The 27,103-nt window shown below is 38.4% G+C and overlaps 3 protein-coding genes and 1 long non-coding RNA gene across 5 annotated transcripts; 1 reads left to right on the top strand and 3 right to left on the bottom strand.

Annotated features, from left to right (window-relative positions):
• Positions 1-4,885: 4,885 nt before the first annotated feature.
• Positions 4,886-5,697, bottom strand: LOC114556280 (proline-rich receptor-like protein kinase PERK2). The gene is made up of 3 exons (XM_028579190.1): positions 5,683-5,697; positions 5,223-5,469; positions 4,886-5,130 (listed from the first exon to the last, which is right to left on the bottom strand). Exons 1-3 carry the CDS (start codon positions 5,695-5,697, stop codon positions 4,952-4,954), a joined length of 441 nt encoding a protein of 146 aa, XP_028434991.1. The 3' UTR covers positions 4,886-4,951.
• Positions 5,698-6,025: 328 nt separating this feature from the next.
• LOC114556147 (uncharacterized) lies at positions 6,026-8,490 on the top strand. Of its 2 annotated transcripts, none has more exons than XR_003692639.1 (3): positions 6,026-6,109; positions 7,402-7,453; positions 7,788-8,490. It is a non-coding gene; the product is annotated as an uncharacterized LOC114556147 (long non-coding RNA). The 2 variants fall into 2 exon arrangements; XR_003692638.1 differs by lacking the exon at positions 6,026-6,109 and adding an exon at positions 6,859-6,889.
• A 3,236-nt stretch (positions 8,491-11,726) lies between these two features.
• Positions 11,727-14,187, bottom strand: LOC114556281 (natterin-3-like). Its single transcript, XM_028579191.1, has 2 exons — positions 14,091-14,187; positions 11,727-12,808 (listed from the first exon to the last, which is right to left on the bottom strand). Exons 1-2 carry the CDS (start codon positions 14,185-14,187, stop codon positions 11,727-11,729), a joined length of 1,179 nt encoding a protein of 392 aa, XP_028434992.1.
• Positions 14,188-20,460: 6,273 nt separating this feature from the next.
• On the bottom strand, positions 20,461-25,316 carry LOC114556282 (natterin-3). Its single transcript, XM_028579192.1, has 3 exons — positions 25,296-25,316; positions 24,377-24,473; positions 20,461-21,539 (listed from the first exon to the last, which is right to left on the bottom strand). The coding sequence occupies exons 1-3, from the start codon at positions 25,314-25,316 to the stop codon at positions 20,461-20,463; spliced, it is 1,197 nt and encodes a 398-aa protein (XP_028434993.1).
• Between the last annotated feature and the right edge of the window lie 1,787 nt (positions 25,317-27,103).

Raw genomic sequence — 27,103 nt, forward strand, 5'->3', positions numbered from 1 at the left:
GGGATGTCTGCCAGTAGAGATGTGTACTGTACATGGATATACATTACTACACAACAAACTCATGCTGTATTTAGAATTAAACTGAAGAACTGTGACTGGCAACTAACTGAGCAACTTTGTCCAGATATTCCCAAATAAAAACATAAATCAAAGTAATAAAGTTGTATACTCTTTTATCTGTAGTTGTGTTATACCATTGTCATGCTGCTGTTCCCAACTGTCCGTAACTTGCATACTGATTGAATATTTGAGCGATTGTGACAGACTTGGTTTGCATTAAGTTTATTTTATTTGAAACAATGAAATATTAAATACAATTTTACAAAGAGTTAAGTTGTTGCTTGGAAAAATTCCAAGTAGTTTTATTGTCTCACAAAATATATATATATATATATATATATATATATATATATATATATATATATATATATATATGAAAATATATGAACCGTAAGAGTCATCCTTCCATTCTAAAAGCTCAAAGTTGTCTTTGTTTACCAGGATCTCAAATGGGGAGCCACGGAGCTCTTTGTCTCCATAGGGGTAGAAGCAGTAAGGACCCTTGTCAGGGTTGTAGAAGCCGGCCTCGCGCCCATATTTGCTAACATAGTCGGTGCGTCCAACGTACCCGTTGTCGATTGAAACTGCTCCGTTGGGGAGAGAGCCATCAAAGGTCTGCCATTCCAGGTTGGTTTGATCAAGCTTGCGTGAGGAGGACTGGTCCATGCTGTTCTCAATCAATCTTTGAGAACAATAACTCTCTTAGCCTTAATAGCTTGATTCGATTCGACTGATTGGTTATCGGTGATCTTAGGAACTCTGTCCCCCAGACTTGAGTTCAGTAGGGCTGTATAAAAGAAGGGAAAAACACAGATAGGAACTATTATTAGGTTATATATTGTTATATAAATTACATCAGTAAAGAGTAAAATGTATGCATTCCTAATGTTTTTAGCTAAATTTGTAATAAATGCCACAGGGCAAAACAAAAACTAGCGAATGTAGAGCGAACAGCATAATGTTTACCTTACAATTATTTTGAAATCACTTATCTTGCTCCCTTATGATAAATAAGTGCGGTTTGGAGGTCAGTGACAGTCAGTGTGCAGTGTGCTGCTCTCATGAATTTTACATCTATCTAAACTGACCTAAAGCCCTAGCCCAAATGTTAGTGACCTATTATGCCTTTTATCATCAAAAGAAGGACAGTAAATATACAGCCCATGACTGAAAGGGATTAACATTTAATTTAATTAAAATTTAATAAGAAAAAATAGATGATGGAAACCAAAGTGCAATATATTTTATTTTTTGTCTTTTTATTTTATATTTTCATTTATTCTGTTATTTCATTTTAAGGTTGTGGTATCCGTGAACACTTATATGCGAAAATAGATTCTGATATTATTGGACATCATGAAGTTGTTGTAAAGATGTTCTAACAAATCTACATTGTGAAGAGAACAGTGCGCAATTGCAGACTTATATACAAAGGTTTTAATTACATTATTTCAAGTAAATTGGCCCGGTCTAAGGCATGGAACTCCAGAGCTAAAAATGAGTCCCACTCCGGCACTGGTTGGAAAAGAAACAGTAGAATGGAAATTTGTTATTGTAATGGCAGTTGCAGTTTACCTAGTTCATCATCGTTCTTCTTACTGGCTGAGGAAAGAGTCGGCAGGGCCATCAGCAGCAACACTCACTTCAGCTGCAGATGAAATACAAAATAAAATAACACCAGTTTGTAGTAATAAACTAACCTTAAAATCCAGCGCTGGTGAAAATATCAGAATATCAAACGCAATCCTGCTGGTGCTTCGGGGATATTCTTACTTCCTACCCCCCCTCTATTTCTGGCGTCCTTGCTCAGACTACATCTATCTTCTAACTCTGCCTTCATTTGATGTTAACTACACAACTGTAACATTTTGTGACTGCTTTTACAGTTGTGACGCTATCATGATAAAAAAAAACCTGGCCGCAGTAAGACGGACAGAAAGACATACACCTGGCAAAGTACCCCTTTTGCCATTGTAGGAGCCAAACAAGCTTTTTTTGTTTATATTTAAAGAACAATAGTTATTTTAAGACTTCGCATATTTTGGTTATAGTTCTGATCCACTGATTTTGATTAACAGCTAGTGATTGGCAAATTAGCCACACCATAGTAATTGTGGGTGTGGTATAATTAATAAAGGGAAGTTGGAAACATAAGCGGAAAGATTTGGAAGTCCTAGCTTTAGTTGAAACCAAACACAGTTTTCTAGACATCCTGTTTCATCTTATTTGATATCATTTAAGAAACCATCAGTATTATTTATTTTCCCTGATTCACACACATGCTACATTAGATCTTGAAGATTTATTTCAATAGGTATGATACTTGAGTTTAATTACTATTTTCAAACAACGAACGCATGGTGCCTGGCTCAACAACAAAGAAACAAATGTGTGTTAAAACCATTCTTGCCACTCTTTTATTGCTGGGGCAGTGGCTATCATTCTGAAACGGAATAGCCACTACAGCTATGATAACACAGACAGACTCAAACGGGAAAAACAATACCAGCATTGCTGTCATGACTTGTAATAAAGTAAACATTTTAGTTAGTCTTTTAGAGAAAATCTGGCATATGTAAGAAACTTACAGTGACACAGGTCAAAACTCGAGGGATCAGGCAGAGGGTTAGGCAGGCCGACAGGGGACAGGGTTCCAGGTAACAGTTGCTAGAAAGGAAAGGCATGAGGGAACTTTGGCAGTGAAAAAGAGGCTGTTAAAAACACTGCAGAGATGATAAAAGACATGAGCAGGGCGGGAGATGGGCGGGGAAGCTCAGTTGATCAAATCTTGTTCTTCCAGTTTTCTTCTTTCTACCTGCATGAACATGTGCATGCACTTCAAAAATAAATGAAAATAAAAAACAATGATTACAAGGTGTCTTTTGTCTGTAATAAGTAAAACAAAAATCTGCCAGTAGAACAAATGAAAATTCACTCTGTAAGATTTCTTGAAATAAGATATGAGATATACCTCAAAACAAGATGTTTTCAAGACTCTTTCACTTAATATATTTAAGATGCATCGTCTAAAAACAAGTCCCTATAGCAAACTGAAATATTACTTCATCATATCACTAGGTGATTGTGTCTTATATTAAGTGTTTTTAAATATGTTGACCAGAAAGTTGATGGATATACTTGGTAGGATTTAATTTTTGTGCAATGACATTTATGTTTCCTGATGGTGGATTCACTTGTGATCTCAAGAGGATAGTGGAACCCTTAGACAAAGGAACACTAGGAAGAATCAGACTAGAAAGAATAATTTGTCAACATGTTTCCTGCCGAGCCGTGTTCTTCATTTCTCCTGCTTTTTAGAAATTATTTAAAAGATTCTGTATCTTTAAGGTTCGAAAAGGTCAGGGTCATAGTTCTCCGAGATCTGCCAGAAAGTAAAGCAGAGTTCAGCTTAACAGCACCTATTCATCTGCAGTCACAATGTGGTTGCCTGCCATTCAGTATTAAGGTAAGCAGTTGCAAAACCAGTCGGATAATCAAAGGAACCCTCGAACATGTTGCCCTTGCCCCTTGTTGCTGTCTGAGCAGTGGTGTTCTGCACTGAAATACTAATAAAGGTTTAAATTATTTTGCAGGTGTGGCTTTCACAAGTCATTAAAACACATGTACGTGTGGGTGTGTTCAAGTTCTGCTTGTTTTTTTGGATCCACACTCAGACATACAAAGTCCTGCTAATAACATTATTATTCTTTTGCAGGTGTAACTTCAATAGATATCAAATTAAACAAGATGGAAACACATTCTGCACTCTTTCTTATAGTTATAATATTTCGGTCTTTGTTTGCTTTATTGCTGGTTAAAATATTAAACATTGCATTTACAACATGGTTATTATGTTTTAGTTTTCTTTCACTAGCTTACCCGCCCATTACATTAACTAAAATATACCGACTATAATCATTCACGTATTGATAAATTCATTATAAATATACAGAATGCACAGTTTTTTGGTTCCCTATCTCATATTACGGGTGGATCGTGTTCTCACCTAAAGTGAACTGAACTCTGGTGCACGTAGAAGCAAACAGAGACCCACATTTTCAGGCTGACCAGAGATGAGTTGTCTGGTCTGTAGTCCGAGTTGTTTGGTTCAAATGGGCTTTCACACCACCCCAAACCACAACCGGACCATCTGACAAAACGGGGAACCATTTTAACCAACAATTGTGCACACACAAAATAAACTCATGCTATTGATTTCTACTTTAACCTAACTGTTTATTGGTCAAAATCAGATTAAGATTTGCCAGAGAGATGATTTTAAGTAGCCAAATATAGATATACATAAAGTAAACTGGGAAGATAATCGAAAAACACTGTGGCCTATTGCCAACTGTTGGGTGAGGGAAGAGAGAACTGATGATGTTAGTGGGATGTCAGGCTTCAGGGATGGTGGTGTGGATGAGTGACTGCATGTGACTGTCCCCCTCCAGTGGGTGGGGTTATAAAATGTAGTGACATACGGCACAAGAATGGGACATCCTTGTCTTGATCCCTTCCTGTAAAACCTTATAATAGTTTAATAACTTGAACGTTTACATAAATGTATCCAATCAAATTTACTTTGGGGTGACTAGGTAACCCGCCCATTACATTAACTAAAATATGCCAACTATAATAATTTACACATTGATTAATCAGTTAATAAATAAACAGAATGCACTGTTCTTTGGGTCTGTGACGATGGACAGAACGGACTCAAATGCAATGCTCAAAAACAAATACTTTATTAAACAAACAAGGAGGGAGGAGTATGGGAGACAAAACTAGGAAGGTGAGGGACAAAAGGGAAAAACCTAGGATGGTGAGGGACGAAGGTGAAGAAACTAGGATGGCAGGGGCTCAAGGGAAAAATCTAGGATGACCAGGGAACTCAGGGAGACGCGGGGAAACCGGGGCTGGGAAGCCGCGGAGGAGGCACTGGAACGGGGGAGCCGAGGAGCGGAGGAGGGCTGGCCGGAGCGAGGAAGCGGAGGCAGAGCGATGTAGGGTGCCGTGGGAGGAGGACTGAACGGGGAGGCCAGCTGACTGGAACAGAGGGAGGAAGTGGATCTGAAAGAAAAACACAAAGGAGGGTCAGGTAAGGAGTAACACAGGTTAGGCAAAAAGTTAGAAGATAAGCATTAGTTGGCATGGAGAGTCACCAGAGAAGATGAGGCAACAATTCAGCAGAGATGGTCTGTTGGGCCGGGGTTGAAGTACTGTGCTTGATTGCAGATGGATGGCAGGTGTGAGCGGCGGGAGGGCAGTGATGGGTGATTGGCAGCAGGTGTGTGTAGTCAGCTGGCCAGCAGTAGGCAGGAGGGGAGGAGGAAAGCAGGGAGTAGGCAGTAGGGGAGGAGGGAAAGCAAAAGAGACACAGGGAGAGAGAGGCAGAGCAACGAAAAAATACTAACAGCAGAGAAAAATAAACAAAAACTCACAGCCAGCTGGTCCCAACCACAACAGGGTCACTTCTTTTATTTGGGGTGGCTCGTGTTATCACCTAAAGTGAACTGAACTCTGTTGCACTTGGAAGAAAATCGAGACCCACATTTTCAGTTCCCCCGAACCAACCGGCTCCAGGGATCGGTTAAAACGGACAAAACAGCTCAGGTGTCAAACCTTGGATATTCTCATGTCTGCTCCTCCCTTTATGAAAAACAACTGACATTATGGGGTTATGTTAGGAGAAAAATGTAACCAACAATTCTGCACACAAAAATAATCATGCTGTTGTTATTGTTATTCTTCTTTAACCCCACTGTTTATAGGTCAAAATCTGATTATTTGGACCAACTAAAAGTCCTTCTCCATCGCCTTCCTGAACTCCTCCCACACCATTTCTCCCAGTCACCCATATCGTTGCCCATACGAGCATTGTCTCATCTACATTACATGTCATTTAGCTGAAGCTTTTATCCAAAGCGACTTACAATTGCTATATATGTCAGAGGTCGCAAGCCTCTGGAGCAACTAGGGGTTAAGTGTCTTGCTCAGGGACACATTGGTTGATGTATCAAAGTGGGAACCCGGATCTCTCACACCAAAGGTATGTGTCATATCCACTGCGCCATCACCACCCGATCGCTTTATATACCACCACTACATCTAACTTTAGGCAGAAAAGTGAATGAGAGCATTTCCCAAAATTTTAAACTGTTGGTTTGGGCTAACCCTAATCCTTCAGGAATTCATCATGCAGGATCATCATTCATAAATGTTGACATAAAACACAAAGCAACAGACAACTAAATATGATAAAGAAAAGAGCTATAAAAGAGGGTTGAACTTTGTGTCTTATTGATTTCTTCTACCCCAATATTTAATGGTCAAAGTCAAAGCCCAGATGAAGTGAGAGTATGTTTTTGATTAAGCAATAAGGCAGCTATATATGCCTGGATACGTTGGACAGGTTCATAAATCTGACGGAGATTAATTCTCATAAATTTCAACCACTTATGTTGACTAATTTGAAAATCTTTCAGTAGTTAAAGGTATAGTGGAGGATTTTCTTCCTAGAGGAGCCTTCCTAGATGTAAACAAGTATGTACACATATCCCAAGCAATACAAGGGCATATTATACGGGTGGATCATCAAGACTATTGGTCCTCCTAGTTGTCAATCATTCTGGTGATATGTTTACGTAAGGCCGTCGTACGTGCACGTCCCGAGCTTTCAGGTGTATATGTGTGGTGAGCTTGAGCTACGGTTTCAGCCATTCATTGAAGCATTGAAGCTTTTGGGAGAATATTTCACACGCTGGCGTGCGCTAAAAGCACAGGTTAGGCTTCCCACTGATGCCTCAGTCGTGAAGTTTCTACTCCACAGGTAAAGTTTGGCATGCTATTTGGAGAAATAGCATGAAATAGAAAAGTAAAAGTTGATGTAAGCTATGATTAGCGATGCTAGCCCTGGCACAAGTCACGCACCGCGCACACACGGTAAACATCTCAATTTGTGAAAAAGTGCAAATCTCCTTTCTGAAAGTAGGCTTGTATGAGCCATGCCGACAGCAACTTGTAAACAGTGCACTCTCGTGCACACGTTTAATAGGCGTTCCCTCTCGGGAGCAGGCAGAGTGTTGCGCATGTGCATTTTTTTCAAAATGTACAGCGGGCGGTTCTTTTCTAAAATTCGTGAAAATCCTCCACTATACCTTTAATCTTTTGTTGCAGGTTAAAAGTAGAAAGTCAATTTATACAAGAAATGTACTACCACTAACCTAATTAAAAAGTTAACATTTTAAAACTGCATGAAAATGGGATTTTCTCAAATTCATCAACAGACAATTCAATAGTGTCCATCTCTGGCATGATCAATCATCTGTGTTTTATCTGCAGGTGAAGCTGCCAATATTGCTGCTTTTGGCCCTGCCTATTCTGTACACTGAAGGTAAACTAAAGTTTTCCATGCGGGGGTGAGAGATTTTCATTTGTGTTTTGGCTAAAGTCAAAAATCCTAGAAGCATAAAAGAGGTGGCATGGCTAATTGGGATATGTGAACGTTTTTAGGAGTTATTATCCCATAAAAGAACAAAATTAAGTATGCTTCCGCAATTCGAAACTTTTAAGATTTTGCACATGCTTTTTGTAATCTTTATTCAAGTCTTCCTAGATGTAAACAAGTATGTACAGATATCCCAAGCAATACAAGGGCATATTATACTAATTTAAAATTGTTTCATATGATTTCAAAGTATGTTCAGTGGTTTTATGCTATGTTTTAGATGAAGCTCTCAGTGTTTCCTGCCGGCCCTGCTGGCTATGTCTTCAGCTGGTCTGCAAGACTCCAGCCTGGAATGGCAGACCTCGTCTGGCTCTCTCCCATCTGGTGCCATTTCAATTTACAATGGAAATGCCGCTCGCTACGACTATGTCTGTCTACTATACAAATTCTAGTTATAATTAGCTGGAAAACAAGATAGTTTATAGGAGTGATGAAGAAGGAGTCAAGAAAGCTTCCCTGAGATGACAAATGCAACAAGCGTTTTCATTTTGAGCTTTATATTTTTAAGTCCCAGTCAGTAATTTTTTGAACGTACTGTATATGTCGCAGTTATAGTAAAAATACAATGATGATGAGTTTTTGTTTGTTTTAATACAAATGAATGTAGGCTTGCAATTACATTATTTATATGTGTAAGGAATTGTATTGTTACCTCTGTTTAATGATAAGAGGAAGTTAAGCCATAGAGCTTTTATTGTGAAGGGGAAAAGAAGTGGTGAAATGCTGTGATGAAAGTTTCCATTGACTGTGTTTTTGATTAATAAAAGAGAAGACATGTAGTGCTGTCTCGGTTCAGACATTAAAGCTTGTGTTTTCATTTTATAGTTTCATAGTATAGTATATAGGTGACCTACAAAAACCTTTGTTACAATGTGTGCATGTATGAGGAAGCATTTTTCTGATTCTTGAATGATTATAATAAATACAGTGGAGAATCGGGGTCCTGGACCCTGGGCCTTCAATAAAACATACAAGCCATTTGACTGGTTTACTGATGTAAACAAACCTATCATCAGCAACAGAAAACAATAACTTCATAGATTATGTTTTTGTACACTGTTAGTCCATAACGGTCTTGTGAATCAAAGTAAGCGCAACTGAAGACAATACACAGCAGCTTTTGGTTACTGAAGCATGAGGAGGAAGAGCTGTATGCAGTGTGAAGGGGATCAAGCCTTTGCTGTTGTGGAACGGCATCACTGTTAGTCGTGCCCCCACAATTGAATTTTAATCCCACCACAAAAGCAATTTTAGGATTTTGGACCTGCAGTGTGTGTATGTTTCTTCTGTGTTGCTTGTTGCTTTAGTCTTTTTAGAAAAGAAGGGATATACACCGTTCATATCTGCCTTCCAATCATGTTTAAAAACATAAAAATAATCTGCCTGGAATATTACTTTGTGTCTTGTATGATTTTTCTACAACAACTTTAATTACCTGCTTAAATTAGTAATAAAAAAAGAAAGAAATATTAATTGTCACACTCCAACTTTTAAGATATTATTTACTTAAACAACAAGGACAAATGCACTGCATTAATCAAAATTCTTTTCTTCTTATTATTTGACTTTCCTTGTTTTTTACACTTCACTGAATGTACCAAGACGCTAAACACTTTGAACATATTTCATCTCTTAAATTGGGCAGTAGTAGCTCGGTCTGTAAGGATGTACTCCCCGTACGTAACCAGATAGAGTGTGAACTGCTGGAGAGATGCCATGCAGTTGACCTTGGCACTGCTGCGGTGCACATGAGCAAGGTACCGAACCCTTAGAGCCTGACAACAGCAGCCCCATCAATGCAACATCTCTACATAACAATAATCAATGTCTGTAGGTCCTGTGTGTGCCTGTGTGTACTTTGGACCCATGTGTACAGGGAAAAAACAGAATTTTCCCTAGAGGGCTTCATAACGTATACCTTTCTTTCTTAAGTTTCTTATATCTGGATTTCTTTTTTTAACAACACTGAAGTAATAAATGAAGTGTTGGCTTATTTATCTGTAATTGTTTTATACCATTACCATGCTGCTGGTCCTGTCTGTAACCATCATACTGATTAGTTTGCCTGTAAGTTTATTTTTGTAACAATGATTACATTTTCTCATGGATTTAATTTTTTACTTGACAAACAATATGTTAAGAAACTGAAGACACGTTTAAATGGGGAGATCACAACATTTTCCCGGTGCTAACACAATACTTTATATATATATATATATATATATATATATATATATATATATATATATATATATATATATATATATATATATATACAGTATATATGATATGATAGTTGAATAAAAAAAGGACCCCAAAACAGTTGGCTCAAAATTAAATGAATTATTAAAAATATAATAACAATAACTTATAACAATAACTTATTTCACCAGTAAATTACTGTTAAACGACAATAACAACCACTGAATGGGAAAAGGGTATTTTACAACAACTTTGAATGCAGCACAAGGCTGGTGAGGCAAATTTCAAGTGAACGCAACATATGTGTTGTTTTTCCAGACAACAAGGACTGGGCCCTCATTAAATTATGGAATCATTTAAAAAATATATATTTTTAAATAGGCCTATTTGTTGAAAAAAAAATAATATTTGAGTTACATAAAAGCTTTTTATTTGTTTTCTTCCTAATTGTCCTTGAAATAGTGGTCAAGAACCCCCCCACCCCCAACACAAAAATGTTTTGGTCACTGATCAAACTTTGATTTTTTTTTTTTTTTTTTTATTGACAAAAAGCACCAACATACAAAACTCTCGTTGGGGAAAGATATACATGCTTACATACAATACAAATGTTGTCAATGTACAAGAAGAATTACCTGAGAAAAAGAAACAACGAAGAATAAAACAAAAAGGGGGAGCTGCTTAAAATACACAAGTCAAAAGCAAAAAGGCTAGAGAAAGTAAATTAACATTTAGAGCGGTACACAAGGAGAGACTAATCAAAACAGTAATTTCCTAGATATGTCACTACACATTTTCCTTGCAATCTTAGTAGATTTGATCTTTTTCAGTGAGGAAAAAAACTATTTAAAGTCATGTATAAACCAAACAAAGGAAGGCTTAGAAGATCTCCACTTACTGCAATAAATATGATATTTACCCATTAGAATAATCATGTTGACTAAGTCTGATATTGATGAATCTATATTATCCATATAAAAGAGGATGTGTGGCAAGATCAGAGTAGGGACTGATCAAACTTTGATGTTGTCAGTAGATTTGAAGTTCAGTACGCTCAAAATGTCCGGTCAGCACAAGTCCGGTGCTAAGAAAAGGAAAGAAAAGAGAAGAAGAAAATAGAGGCCTTAGAGATTTTCTAAACAAATATTTTTAAAAAGGTGGTGACGGTGAAGCTGGAACTATCAACATAGAGCAAGGTAAGAAACAGCGCAGCCAACGTTTACGAGCCTTGTAATGTAACCTAACAGCCCAGCTCTAATGTTAACGTCCATTAGCTTGTAAAAAAGATTGACACAACACGTTCTCTTTGACAGAAACAGTTGAGTTTGGTAGCTCTGTCAGAAAGGATGAGACAGAGAGAGATCCAGCTGCAGTCAGGTGACAGAGAGAGGGATGCGGGAGGGGCCCGCTGCCCCACAACGGAGGGACAGAGTCAGGCTACCGGTGAGAGAGAAGAGAGAGAGAGAGAGAGAAAGAGAGAGAGTGATGCGGGAGGGGCCCGCTGCCCTGTCGGAGAGTCTGAGCAGGATGGATCAGAGACTGATCACACACTTAATTTCAGTGAGAGAGGAGAGGAGAGGAAGAGCAGAGGTGATGAACAAGAGAGGAAGAGCAGAGGAGAGGAAGATCAGAGGAGAGGAAGAGCAGAGGCGAGGAACAGGAGAGGAAGAGGACAGGAGAGAAACCGGAGAGGAAGAGCAGAGGAGAGGAAGAGCAAGGGAAAAGGAGAGATCTGGGCACAGGGGGGACCCATCTGATTATCTCGTCCCGGGCCCAGGCAAGACTGTCGGCTGGCCTGTATGTCATCTCAGGGAAGCTTTCTGGACTCCTCCTTCACCACTCCTAAAACCTATCCTGTTGCCCAGCCAATTATAACTAGAATTAGTATAGTACATGTATCATTTTTACCAATATTTAACATTGATTATGTCAGATATCTTAAGATAACATTTTTCTTTCAGGGACAAGGCTTGGAATTAGGTACAGGTTCACAACGATCCACAACAGAGTAGATTTCTCCAATGTTGACACCCTTGTAGGTCCCAGTGATGTACGCCCATGTCGTCTGCCCATTTCTGTAGGTGCGGCTGAGGCGAGCTGTGTAGGGGATGTCTGCCTCATACTTATATCCCACCATACGGACACTGCAGAAGTGGTTTGGTGGGACAGTTTGCTCCACAGAGACCGAGTAGGTTTTCGACTCCACCACAGTGGTTCCACTGGAGAATTGCAGTGTTGTTTCAACACTGAGCGTAATACCTGCAGAGCCGATGAATGGGATTTGGGCGGTGATGCTATTACTGACCCCAGTCGTGATAGCAGTGCTGGTATCCCACCTTTTCTCCTCCATGTAGGTTTTTGAGAGCTCAACTCTTTTCACAACTGGGCTGCACTCATTGTTGGCTATGATGGACTTGGTCATGGTCTCTGGAGGATGCTGGAAGACTTTAACATTAGTGTTGTAATTGACATTGGAAATGCGCTCGCTGTTTATTTCTTTATTGAGGGTCAGGACCTGGTAGCTCTTGTACCAATACTCATCACCTTTCCAGGGAAGGAAGAAGGCCTCGTGTTTAACATGCACCTTCCCAAGACCATACTTGTTCCTCCCAACATATGTGTCTCCGGGGGAGCATGTGTAGACTGCATTCTGAGGCACTGAACCGTAGGAGCCATCCTTCCATTCTAAAAATTCTAAGTTGTCTTTGTTTACCAGGACCTCAAATAATCTGGCACGATGCTCTTTCCCTGACAAGGGGTAGTAGCAGTAAGGACCCATGTTGAGGTTGTAGAAGCCAGATGCGCACCCGTATTTGCAGACATAGTCGGTGTGACCAGCATATCCATTGTATATTGAAACGGCACCAGGCGGGAGAGAGCCAGACGAGGTCTGCCATTTCAGGTTGGAGTCACCAAACACAAAGGAGGAAGATTGACCCAGCCTGTTTTCAAATTCAGCAGGGGGCGGAAGAGCCAACAAAGATCCGTTGGTGGTGATTTGAGGAATCCTGTTCCCTAGATCTGGGTTCAGAATTGGAACTGTATACAAAGAAAGGGGGAAGACAATAATAGTCATATCACAGTCATATACTGTATTTCTGAAACATTAAACAGGGGAAAACAAGATTCAGGGCAATGTATCAAAATGTGTTTACATTAAAATTAGAAATAGAAGCAGTAAATCACAAGTCTCAAAGTAAATTCCAAATCAAACACAAAAATTATGGATAGATAGCAGTGAATAGAGTAAAATGGGGGAATGGTCTTTACTTATTGTCTTAATATTGTCTGTGTTGTCATTTCTTAATGTTGTTTTTATTGCTCTTAGTGTCATGTTCTGGCAAATAAATGTTTTTTGTTAATCTAACTGTATGAGAAATGAGTTACCGTATTTTTCGGACTATAAATCGCTCCGGAGTATAAGTCGCATCAGTCAAAAAATGCGTCATGAAGAGAAAAAAAACATATATAAGTCGCACCGGACTATAAATCGCATTTATTTAGATTATAAATACAAGAGTTATTCAACTACACAATAGCACACAGATCAACAGGCTGAATACGGTAGGTGTCCGGTATGTTAACGTAACACATTAACAGTTATTGAACTATACAATAGCACACAGAACAACTAGCTACCAGGGCGTGGAGCATGGATGTATTAAAAGGCGCCAGTCTCCCTCATAAGTTTCTCCCTCATTTCAAACTCTCTTTCTGCTGCTCGATTACCGTTTTCGGCTGCATATTTTACTACCTGCAGTTTGTTATCTCTTTTCTTTCTCAGTTGTCTTTAGGAGGAGCGTTCTGGTTGTCACAAGCCTAGAGCGCCCTCTCGCGGCTGTAGACGGCAATGTTTTCAGTATAAAATAACATGTAAAAACATGTTAAATTATATATATTTTGATATATAAGTCGCACCTGACTATAAGTCGCAGGACCAGCCAAAGTAGGAAAAAAAGTGCGACTTATAGTCCGGAAAATACGGTAGTTTGGGAGCTTAATTTCCACACTGTGGAAAATTCCAAAAAAGTCCAAAGACATTTGCCGCTGCTCATTAGGCCTAGAGCTATGAGCCATGAGTTTTAATTGAAGGTGACTCTGATGAGCATATCAACATTTTAATCAACTCAGATCTTCTCTTATCTGGATTTTGGCAGCTGAATAGTCAGAGGACACTATTTATATTTTACTGAGCAAATCAACTTTTAACTATTAAAGTGGAAACTACACACAAAGTAGACACAGAGACATATTAACAAAAAACAAGCAGCATATCCCATACATGCTGCAAAGGAAATTCACGGAACCAGTTTCTGTTTACCTTTTCCGATCTGTGAGCTCTTCTTCACGATGTCTTGCAGACTAGCACCAGAGGACATAGCCAGCAGGGCCGGCAGCAACAACACTGACAGCTTCATCTAAAACAGCACGAAACCACTGAACATACTTTGAAATCATATGAAACATATTTAAGTTAGTATAATATGCCCTTGTATTGCTTGGGATATCTGTACTTACTTGTTTACATCTAGGAAGACTTGAATAAAGATTACAAAAAGCATGTGTAAAATCTTAAACGTTTTAAATTGCGGAAGCATACTTAATATTGTTCTTTTATAGGATAAAAAACTCCTAAACACTTTTATATTTCCCTATTAACCATGCCACCTCTTGTGTGCTTCTAGGATTCTTTAGCCAAAACACAAATGTCCACAGCACAATAAAACAAATATACCTTACCATTTCAGTGACAGTCAAACATCACTTTGTCCATCTCCTGTCACCTCCAGGCTTATATACTATAGCTGCTTTATTGCTAAATCATAAAGCACATAGTTTCACTTCCACTTGGCTCTGAACTTGACTAAGTTAATCATTGTAAGAGATGTATTGTCTCTATCAGATCCAATAAATAACTCTTTATTTCCAACTTTTTCTCCATGACGGACAGTTAACACGTGTCCTTTTCTTTCAGCTTTTCTAGCAATAGAATCTCTCCAAAACCTGCAGTAAACACAACAAGTTACACCTTGTTAGGTTAGACTAAAGATGGAGAGTAGTTCTATTTCATCCCTGTTAACGGTGAAGGCAGTGTCTGTGCCCCCCGCTCCTGGTATTAAGATGTTTTTTCCTTTGCTGGATATAAAATTCGTTGTTGTGTTCTAACCGAAGCCAACTATTTTTCCACCAGTTTAGCAACCATTAATGTGTCCAGTATATTCGGCGCAGCTGATCTGTCGCACGCAAATGTGACTTCATGGGAGCGCCGTAACTATTTAAACTCGCCAAGGAGGTAAGCTTCACTTCAGAACTCGAACCTCCTATGGCGCCATTTTGACGCTACAAAGAACCATTAGCATTCCACGGACTAGCATACATTTTGGCACCACTTTGACAGCCAATAACTTTACATCTGAAGTGTTTAAAGACTCTATTTGTCCATTGTTTATTTCTAAAGAAACACAACAATGTATATAAGGCTCTATTACCTCACATTATGGATCCATAGCACACATTTTTATAAAAATAGGCTAACGATTGTGTCATAACCAAGTGACTTACTGTCGCACAGTAGAGGAATTACCGTATAGTACAGGAGAAGCTCGCAGGCAGTTTCGACTTACGTTAGCTGTTTAGGTTTAATTACTAATGTTAACTAGCATGTTAGTGATCAATAATTAGCCTGTGTCCATGTTATCTCCTTACATATACTTATACTCTCCGTCTCTGTAAGATTGGGAATGATTGAAATTTCTCTTGGCACAGCTACCAGAAGACTTATCAACAATTATTACATTACAAATCAAGGCAATCAATTTATGGCCAATCCAAGGATATCCTAACACCAAAAACATGTGCATATTATTAAACTAAATCAGCAGGAGAAAAGGTCAAATACAAAAAATCTTCAAAGTACACAAATAATCCACAAAATTAAAATCTTTATCCACACAAGTAATGCCTCAAATCAAAATGACAAGGTCAGATAAGCAATGCAAAATGAATTAAAACATCTCTCAAAATATATTTATAAAATGTGATGTTAAAAAAATAGCAACTTTACGTTTTTGTGCTGATTTAGCTTGGATAAATGCTGGAGAAAAGGGATTTATTACATATGATAACATAATGTATATTGTAAGAGTTGATTTTGTTTATTCAATTGATATGTGAAACTACAATGCTTACAAATAGGGATATTTCTTTGCCCTTGATCCAACAAGGAAGTGGTTGTAAAGGGGCATCGTAAATGATAAAATCCAAAATTTAAAAAGCTTCTGTGATGCCAAAAAATAATGTTTCTTGATTATTAACCTACAGAAGAAAACAGAAAAAAAAGAAAGTAACAGTAAGAAAGTTCAGCTTTATATGTGCTGCATGAATAAAGACCAACAGGAATTCCTAGCAAAAGAGCCTATGGCTATCAAACAGGTGCACAATTTATCCTGGTGATTTACACATTTTATCAGCAATGTTATCAATAACTTATGACTGGACATAGCAGGCTCAAATTAGTTGTAAGAGTTTTCAGGCTAGAAGTTATTTACCTGCTTCCATTGTGCTAATTAGGCAAGGATAAATGCTACATAAAATGAATTAATTCATATACGAATATGAAGAGTTTATCCTGTTTATTCAGCAGAAATGTATAACTCCAGTGATCACAGAGAGGGATGTTCCAATTTAGTTATTTAGTAAATTATACGATCCAAAGATTAAACGGTTTCTGTGATACCAAAAAAAAGCGTCATAAAGTTGACATTTCTCTTTCTCTTTCCTTTCTCTTAGATTAATTTAAGAGATTATTAACCTTTGAAAGCCGCCTATACATGATCAGAGGTACAACCGCGAGGAAGGACGCGGATCAGAGACAAAGGGCAGTGCAGGTGTTTTTGCAAAAGGTGGTTGTGCCTTCAAAGATCAGCGCCAACAAGTTAAAAGTTGTGATAATTTGAACTTTGAGAGCAGTGGTTAGCGGTAATTTCATGTGGTGCGCCACACCAATGCGTAGTGATTCCTCTAGGTTGTGTCTCATAATAGAAAAACAAAAGCACAGCCATGCGGGGTGGTTTTACCTTAAATCATGTGTAAGCTGCTTTAAATTATAACTACACTACTATCGCATGACTCCAACATCACCACCAGTATGCTGAGGGTAGCATATAATGTCCCTGACAACCTCTGTAGTCTCATTTACCCACTTGTTAGCAATAGCCTTTTTTTTAAAGTGCCCATATTATGAAAAAAAAACTCTCTGGTGTCTCTGGTGCTTCCACACGCATACAAACTTTGAAAAATCCATCCATGCTGTTTTGAGTGAGATATGGTTTCTGAACGTGTCCTGCTTTCAGTCTCCGGGTGAGCTGTTCAAAAGCTGCATGGCTTTCTACGTCACTAGTCAAAACGAGGGGTCCAGGGGGCTAACCGTTACCATGCTAGCTCGTGCTCAATGGCAAAACACTGCTACAACACACACAAATTCACCCTAATCTATAAAATAAATTGTATAGAACTACTTACATGTCCCTGTTCTGCAGGTATTCCACGCAAAGTTGGAAGTGCTTCCTTGTTTAGAAGAAGTCTCCCAGCTAATCCTGCCTTGTAGAGGCAAAAGTTGGAGAAACAGCTAGCTAGCTCATGTAATCCTTACCTAGCTACTGCGCATGTGCAACTGACAACAAAGATCTTACAGAAGTTGAGAGGTCTCACACTGTAGCTAAAACAGAGACCTGACACAGGGTGAAAAGAGGAGCTGCAGCAATGCGCAGTACAACAAAAATATGGTGTTTTTTGAAAATTAAACCATGTAAACCTATTCTGATACAATCTCAAATTACAATTATGAACTTGAAAATGAGCATAATATGGCCACTTTAAGACACAACATTCATGAGGGGTATTTACTGATGTGTTTTATGTCGTAGGAAAAAAAAAACGTGAAGATCTCTTAAGCTTGTGTTAACTAAATGCCTACGGGCAGCTAACCAAAAAGCCATTTGAAAAAAACATTGATTTCATAACAAGGAAACTGGAAGTGCAGAAATACTAACTTATTTCTGGGTTTTAGGACTCATTCCCTACAGCACTCAGAACAAAGTCAGTATATTATACTGCAGTTCAATATTTTTAGTTGGGAAACAGCACGTTCTTTGTGTTGATTTTTAGATTGAGATGATGTGTATTCGTGTGTTTATTATTCAACATTTTTTAACTTCAGTGATTACAGAGAAGGATTCCCAAAATTATTTTTTCTTTTTATTTGTTTGTCCTTGCCCTTGACCCAATGGGGCAAAACACATGCATTGTAAATAATACAATCCAAAGAAAAAAATTGTGATGACAAAAAGAACATAAAGTTGATCTTTTCCTTTCATGTGTAAATTATAAATATATGTAAATGTATTTAAGATATTATTAACCTTTGAAAGTAAAAAGAAAGATAAGGCTTAAAAAGAAAGTCAATACAGATCCTGGGTATACAATAAACTTAGTGTGAGTGGAATTTGGAGCGGTTTGTAGCATTAGAAACCTGGTTTGTGGATAAACCACAGCACCATGATGCAGGTTAACATTTTAAATGATCTGTAGTCTTCATAACTGTTGGGACATAAAACACAAACACAAAGCAACAGACAACAACATATGATGAAGGAAAGAGAGATATAAAAGAGGGATAAACTTTTTGTCTTATTGATTTCTTCTAACCCAATATGTAACGGTCAAAGTTTACATTCTGGTAAACAAAGACAACTTTGAGCTTTTACAATGGAAAGATGGCCACTACGGTTCAGTGCCTCAGAATGCAGTCAAGCCCTGCTCCTGTTGCGAGATACAGTATATGTTGGGAAGAATGAGTATGGTCTTGGGAAGGTTGTTGTTAATGATAAGGTCTTCTACCTTTCGTATGAAGGTTTTGAGTAGTGGTACTACAGCTACCAGGTCCTGAGCATTAGCAGAGATACAGTATATACAGCGAGGACATGTTTGATGTCAAGTATAAGACTGATGGGGTTAAAGTCATTCATTATCCTCCAGAAACCATGCGCAAGTTTATCGTCGACAACTATCAGTGTCAGCTTATGACAGAGACAACTACCCTGTCAAAGGCAATCGAATTGGAGCAAACGTGGGACACCAGCTTTTCAATTACAGCAATTGTCAAGACGAGCATCATTGCCCAAATCCCCTTAACCTTGTACACAACTATTAAGTTAAGCGTAGAAACGACCCTCCAGTTCACCAAGGGGGCCAATTATATCGAGTCAACCACCCACACTGTTTCGGTTAAGGTCAATTACCCACCAAACCACTCCTGCAGTGTCATTATTGTCATCCCATACACTGCACGCCTCAAACGCACCTACATCATGGACATCCATCTCTGGGACCTACAAAAGCGTCCAAATGGGAGAAGTCCAGGGTGTGGTGGATCGCTGTGAACGTACCTGATCCCAAGCCCTGTCCTTGAAAGAAAAATAGAGGGTCTATGAGATAAGGCACCTGATATATTGTATGTCTATAACACTGTAATGCAAAGCTAAAAATAAACTTGCTTTTATGTTTTATATGCCTTAACATATTTTATAAGACAATAAAAGTACTTGTCAATTAAATTTGTCTTCAGTTTCTAACATATTGTTTGTCAAGTAAAAAATAAAATCCATGAGAAAATGTAATCATTGTTACATTTGTTACATAAATTGTGGGGGCACATCTAACAGTGATGCCGCTCCACAACAGCAAAGGCTTGATCCCCTTCACACTGCGTACAGCTCTTCCTCCTCATGCTTCAGTAACCAAAAGCTGCTGTGTATTGTCTTCAGTTGCACTTAATTTAATTCACAAGACCGTTATGGACTAACAGTGTACAAAAACTAAATATATGAAGTTGTTATTGTTTTCTGTTGCTGATGATAGGTTTGTGTTTTTATCAGTAAACCAGTCAAATGGCTTGTATGTTTTATTGAAGGCCCAGGGTCCAGGACCCCGATTCACCACTGTATTTATTATAATCATTCAAGAATCAGAAAAGTGCTTCCTCATACATGCACACATTGTAACAAAGGGTTTTGTATTTCACCTATATACTATACTATTAAACTATAATATTAAAACACAAGCTTTAATGTCTGAACCGAGACGGCACTACATGTCTTCCCTTTTATTAATCAAAAACACAGTCAATGGAAACTTATCACAGCATTTCACCACTTCTGTTTTCCCCTTCACAATAAAAGCTCTATGGTCCTCTTATCATTAAACAGAGGTAACAATACAATTCCTTACACATATAAATCATTTTTATTGCAAGCCTACATTCATTTGTAATAAAACAAGCAAAAACTCATCATTATTGTATTTTTACTATAACTGCAATATTTGTTTGTTTATAGTACGTTCCAAAAATTACTGACTGTGACTTAACAGAGAAAAATATAAAGCTCAATATGAAAAAGCCTTTAACATATTATGTTCTCTGCTCTCTGTGGTGAAAAGTTAGTAATATTTCAGTGTTCTGCTGAAATCGTTGGATATGTCATCTCAGGGAAGCTTTCTTGACTCCTCCTTCACCACTCCTAAAACCTATCCTGTTGCCCAGCCAATTAAAACTAGAATTAGTATAGTACATTTATAATTTCACCAATATTTAACATTGATTATGTCAGATATCTTAAGATAACATTTTTCTTTCAGGGACAAGGTTTGGAATTGGGTAGAGCTTCACAGCGATCCACAACAGAGTGGATTTCTCCAACGTTGACACCCTTGTAGGTCCCAGTGATGTACGACCATGTCGTCTGCCCATTTCTGTAGGTGCGGCTGAGGCGAGCTGTGTAGGGGATGTCTGCCTCATACTTATATCCCACCATACTGACACTGCAGGAGTGGTTTGGTGGGACAGTTTGCTCCACAGAGACCGAGTAGGTTTTTGACTCCACCACAGTGGTTCCTCTTGAGAATTGCTTTGTTGTTTCAACACTGAGCGTAATACCTGCAGAGCCGATGAATGGGATTTGGGCGGTGATGCTATTACTGACCCCAGTCGTGATAGCAGTGCTGGTGTCCCACCTTTTCTCCTCTGTGTAGGTTTTTGAGAGCTCAAGTCTTTTCACAACTGGGCTGCACTCATTGTTGGATATGAAGGAGTTGGTCATGGTCTCTGGAGGATGCTGGAAGACTTTAACATTAGTGTTGTATTTGACATTGGAAATGCGCTCGCTGTTTATTTCTTTATTGATGGTCAGGACCTGGTAGCTCTTGTACCAATGCTCCTTACCGTTCCAGGGAAGGAAGAAGGCCTCGTGTTTAACACTCACCTTCCCAAGGCCATATTTGTTCCTCCCAACATATGTGTCTCCGCATGTGGAGACTGCATTGCGAGGCACTGAACCCCAGGAGCCATCCTTCCATTCTAAAAATTCAAAGTTGTCTTTGTTTACCAGGAACTCAAATGAGCTGGCACGGTACTCTTTCCCTGACAAGGGGTAGTAGCAGTAATGACCACTCCAGTTGGGGTTGTAGAAGCCAGATGAGCACCCGTATTTGCAGACATAGTCGGTGCGACTGGCATATCCATTGTAAATTGATACGGCACCAGATGGGAGAGAGCCAGACGAGGTCTGCCATTTCAGGTTGGAGTCACCAAACACGAAGGAGGAAGATTGACCCAGCCTGTTTTCAAATTCAGCAGGGGGCGGAAGAGCCAACAAAGATCCGTTGGTTGTGATTTGAGGAATCCTGTTCCCTAGATCTGGGTTCAGAATTGGAACTGTATACAAAGAAAGGGGGAAGACAAGAACAGTCATATCACAGTCATAGTAGTATGGATTTGATTTTAGAAAGAAGCAAAGTCCCAGATTATTCTTTACTGTGGTTAAAATGTCTTATAAAGACTGAGGTTCATTGTCATGTAACTTATCAGGAGAGATTACAATATTCATCCACAAGAAGGAAAGTCAGTAGGACTTTATCAGTTAACTTCTTATCCTACAGCTATCAACCCTTTTGAAATGAAGAATGATAAACAATTATGTTTTAGAGAACAAGTCAATGTCAGCCTTTGTTAATTGATTAAAGAAGACATAGAGTCTGATATTAAAGCTGGAGAAAAAAGCCATTCAATACAAAACCTTATTGGGATAAATAGTTAAAAGAATGGTGGCAATCTATGCGTAAAGCAGAAAATGTTTCTGAAATGTTTAAATAAAATAGAAAGGAAGAAACAATTAGAAACCTTTCAGAATAGTCAGAATAGGTTTGATAAAAGATACAGATTCTACAAAAGACGTTATCAAAGAGGACTGGTATTAAACCTGAAGAGAATCCAAACGTCTGACCCTTAGAGATTTTGGTCAGAAATTAATAAACTAGGGCCAAGGCGTAGTTGGAAAATACCCATGGAAGTGCTGGGGAATAATGGTAGTTTAGTGACTGGGCTGTCTGATGTAATCAATAGGTGGGAGAAAGATTTCAAAGGTCTTTTCTCTAGTGAGACGTTTGACTTTGATAGGAGGTACTACGAGGACTTATGTCAGAGGAAAAATGTAATAGAGGGCTATATTTTAAAAGGGGAATATTGGATAAATAAGGATCTTAATAATAGTCTTACAAAAGAAGCAGTTCAAATGTGTAAGATTGAATGAACTCCATACAAACAGGGTGATGCTTTGTCCCCCACATTATTTGCAATTTATATAAATGATTTGGCAAAGGAAATTAAAGCACTGAATTGTGGGATAAGATGTGGAAACATAGGCGGATGACATAGTATTACTGTCACCCTCTGAAGATAATATGCAGCCGATGCTCTCCTATGATTGGTGTAATAAATGGAGACTGTTTATCAATAGAAAGAAAACAGAAATAATTCACTTTAGAAAACTTTTAACTATTCGCAGCACTTATGAGTTTAAAATTGGGTCACACAAGCTGAACATTGCGGATTCATATAAATATCTAGGTTTCTATATTGATGAACATATGAATTTCAGAAAAGGTGTTAAGATTCTTGCTGATTCAGCACATAGAGCTGTGGGAGGAATCATTGGTAAAAGCAAGAATCTGAAAGACAGGTGTTAGATGACTTAGGAATATATCTAATTGTGAATTAGTGCAAAATAGTGCCATAAGATATTTACTGGGTGTGCATAAATATACCCCTACATTGGCGATAGTGGGAGACACAGGATGGGAATCATGTGAGGCTCGCTGGAAGATATGTATGGCTCAGTTATGGAATCGTCTATTAAATATGGACGCAAATATGACGAGGAAAATATTTCTCTGGGATAAACACATTCTTGATCCTTGGTCTAACAAAATTGTTTTGTAATCATGGTTTTGGTGAGTTGTTTTTAAATAATGAAAAGCTGAATATTGGTTTGTTTAAAAAATCTGTTAGCTAAAGACAAAAGGCAGTGGTCCGACAATATATGGGCTAAGCCTATATTGCGTATTGTTGTGATGATAAAACCGGAATATGGCACAGAGAATTATGTTGTATATAATTTGACAAAAAGGCAAAGCTCTTTATGTGCTCAAGTAAGATCTGGGGTTTTGCCTTTGACTGTTGAAACAGGACGATATGTTAATTTAGAAGAGGAAAAACGGATTTGTCCCATGTGTTGTTTGAATGATATAGAAAATGAGTTCCATTTTGCTTTTTTACTGTCCTTTTTATTGTGAACAGCATGATTTTGTTGACTGAGACTGAGATGGCTGTTCACATATGAAACATATAAATTGAGGAAAAAATGAGAATAAATAAGGAAAAAAGCTATTTCTCGAGATTAACTGAGGATTTGTTGTATGTATATGTATATATTAGTATTCATGTATTTCTCCGAATGATTTGTATATGCGACAGGAAGATGTTTGTTAAAGTTTGTGGTGTCTTGTAATCCCATGTGGGATGGGCCAAAATGTTTGGCATTACACAGAAATAAAATAGAACTAACTAACTAACTAACTAACTAACTAACTAACTAACTAACTAACTAACTTAACAGGGAAAACAAGATTCAGGGCAATGTATCAAAATGTTTACAACTAAATGAGAAATAGAAGCAGTAAATCACAAGTCTCAAGGTAAATTCCAAATCAAACTAAAAATGTATGGATAGATAGCAGTGAATAGAGTAAAGTGGGGGAATGGTCTTTACTTATTGTCCAATATTGTCTCTGTTGTCATCTCTTGATGTTGTTTTTATTGCTCTTAGTGTCATGTTCTGGCAAACAAATGTTTTCTGTCAATCTGTGTCATAAATGAGTTACTTAGGGCGCTTAATTTCCACACTGTGGAAAATTCCAAAAAAGTCCAAAGACATTTGCCGCTGCTCATTAGGCCTAGAGCTATGAGCACAGTTTTAATTGAAGGTGACTCTGATGAGCATATCAACATTTTTATAAACTTAGATCTTCTCTTATCTGGATTTTGGCAGCTGAATAGTCAGAGGACACTATTTATATTTTAGTGAGCAAATCAACTTTGAACTATTAAAGTGGAAACTACACACAAAGTAGACACAGAGACATATCAACAAAAAACAAGCAGCATATATCCCATACATGCTGCAAAGGAAAGTCACGGAACCAGTTTCTGTTTACCTTTTCCGATCTGTGAGCTCTTCTTCACGATGTCTTGCAGACTAGCACTAGAGGACATAGCCAGCAGGGCCGGCAGCAACAACACTGACAGCTTCATCTAAAACAGCACGAAACCACTGAACATACTTTGAAATCATATGAAATATAAAAACACTTACACATTTCCCAATTAACCATGCCACCTCTTGTGTGCTTCTAGGATTCTTTAGAAAAACACAAATGTCCACAGCACAGTAAAATGAATATACCTTACCATTTCAGTGACAGTCAAACATCGGTTTGTCCATCTCCTGTCACCTCCAGGCTTATATACTGTAGCTGCTTTATTGCTAAACCATAACCACATAGTTTCACTTCCACTTGGCTCTGAACTTGACTAATTTAATCATTGTAAGAGTTTTATTGTCTCTATCAGATCCAATAAATAACTCTTTATTTCCAACTTTTTCTCCATGACGGACAGTTAACACGTGTCCTTTTCTTTCAGCTTTTCTAGCAATAGGATCTCTCCAAAACCTGCAGTAAACACAACAAGTTACACCTTGTTAGATCACAGACTAAAGATGGAGAGTAGTTCTATTTCATCCCCGCTGACGGTGAAGGCAGCGTCTGTGCCCCCCGCTCCTGGTATTAAGTTGTTTTTTCCTTTGCTGGATATAACCTTCGTTGTTGTGTTCTCACCGAAGCTATCTATTTTCCCAGCGGTTTAGTAACCGTTAACAATGAAGGCAGCATTTCCGCCACCCGCTCCTGGTGTTAAGTTGTTTTTTCTTTGTTGTATAACCTTCATTGCTGTGTTTTTGCCGAAGCCAACTATTTTTCCACCAGTTTAGCAACCATTAATGTGTCCGGTAAATTCGCCGCAGCTGACCTGTCGCACGCAAATTTGACTTCATGGGAGCGCCGTAACTATTTATACCTGCGCTGGTGGTCGCGACATAGTTGCAGTCTTTTCTTGAACAGAGGTGGCGCTAATGAAGAAAAGCTACCGACTTTGCTATTTCTACGGACTACGGACTAGAAGAAGAAGAAAGAGGTAAACAGCGGCAGAACTGGCAGCAGCATTGACGTCAATGTTTTGATTTGATTCGATGACCTACTTCGTCGGATCAAGTCTTTCGTTCGCCATAAAAGAGCTCATCTTAACCCAGTAAGTTTACAAGAGAGACTTGCAGTCACTCTGAGAGTCCTGGCATCCAGTTGTCGGCAAACTCATTCAGGCCTCCTGTTTCCGCTTTGTCGCGCGCCGCTGAAAAAAAAAGAGCCATGCGCGACCTCGGCTCGCGCGCCATAAATCAGACGCACCGGCCGGATATTACATAATTTTGACGTCACGATGTCGCGCGCCACTTTGGATGCGTCTAGTATACAATGGCCTCTGTCTGACGCACCCACCGCTAGCCTAGCTTAGCACAGATCCTGAAGGTAACCGGCTCCATCTAGCCTACTGCTCCCAATAAGTGACAAAATAACGCCAACATTTTCCTATTTACATGTTGTGATTTGTATAGTCACAGCGTGTACAAATAACAAGGTCACATGAGACACAGCCATCTTCTAACCGTATACAAACTAGGTACTAGGCGAAGCACTGCTACTTAGGCGGAGTGATTAGCGCAACACCTGAAAAGCACCGTTGTTACTCTCTGCTCCTCACCACGGGGCTTCTCAGGTGCTGCGAGCAAATCACTCCGTCCAAATAGCAGAAGTAGCAGTGCTTCGCCTGCTGAGAATATAGTTCCTATTTTGTAAACAGTTAGAATATGGCTGTGTCTCATGTGACCTTGTTATTTAAAACATCTCTCAAAATATATTTATAAAATGTGATTTTAAAATCAAATAGCAGCTTCATGTTTTTGTGCTGAGTTAGCTTGGATAAATGCTGGGGAAAAGGGATTTATTACATATGATAACATAATGTATATCGGAAGAGTTTATTTTGTTTATTCAATTGATATGTGAAACTACAACGCTTACAAATAGGGATATTTCTTTGCCCTTGATCCAACAAGGAAATGGTTGTAAAGGGGCATCGCAAATGATAAAATCCAAAATTTAAAAAGCTTCTGTGCTGCCAAAAAACAATAATGTTTTGTGATTAGAAGAAAACAGAAAGAAAAGAAAGTAACAGTAAGAAAGTTCAGCTCTATATGTGCTGCATGAATAAAGACTGACAGGAATTCCTAGCAAAAGAGCCTTTTGCTATCAAACAGGTGCACAATTTATCCTGGTGATTTACACATTTTATCAGCAATGTTATTAATAACTTATGACTGACATAGCAGGCTCAAATTAGTTTTAAGAGTTTTCAGGCTAAAAGTTATTTACCTGCTTCCGTTGTGCTAATTTGGCTAGGATAAATGCTACAGAAAATTAATTAATTCATATTCGAATATGAAGAGTTTATCCTGTTCATTTAGCAGGAATGTATAACTCCACTGATCACAGAGAGGGATGTTCCAATTTAGTTATTTTTCTGTCTTGCCTTTGAACCAACTTGGCCTTGAACTTGATATAGTATATCGTAAATTATACAATCCAAAGATTAAAAGGTTTCTGTGATACCAAACAAACATGTCATAAAGTTGACATTTCTCTTTCTCTTTCTTTTCTATTAGATTAATTTAAGAGATTAGTAACCTTTGAAAGCCTTATGGCTTTAACAGAAATGAAACAGCTCTGTTCTTTTATTGCTCCAATATAGATGCAGCTTGTTTTCTGCTAAAA

This window comes from Perca flavescens, chromosome 5, assembly GCF_004354835.1.
Source record: "Perca flavescens isolate YP-PL-M2 chromosome 5, PFLA_1.0, whole genome shotgun sequence".
Taxonomy (NCBI): Eukaryota; Metazoa; Chordata; class Actinopteri; order Perciformes; family Percidae; genus Perca; species Perca flavescens.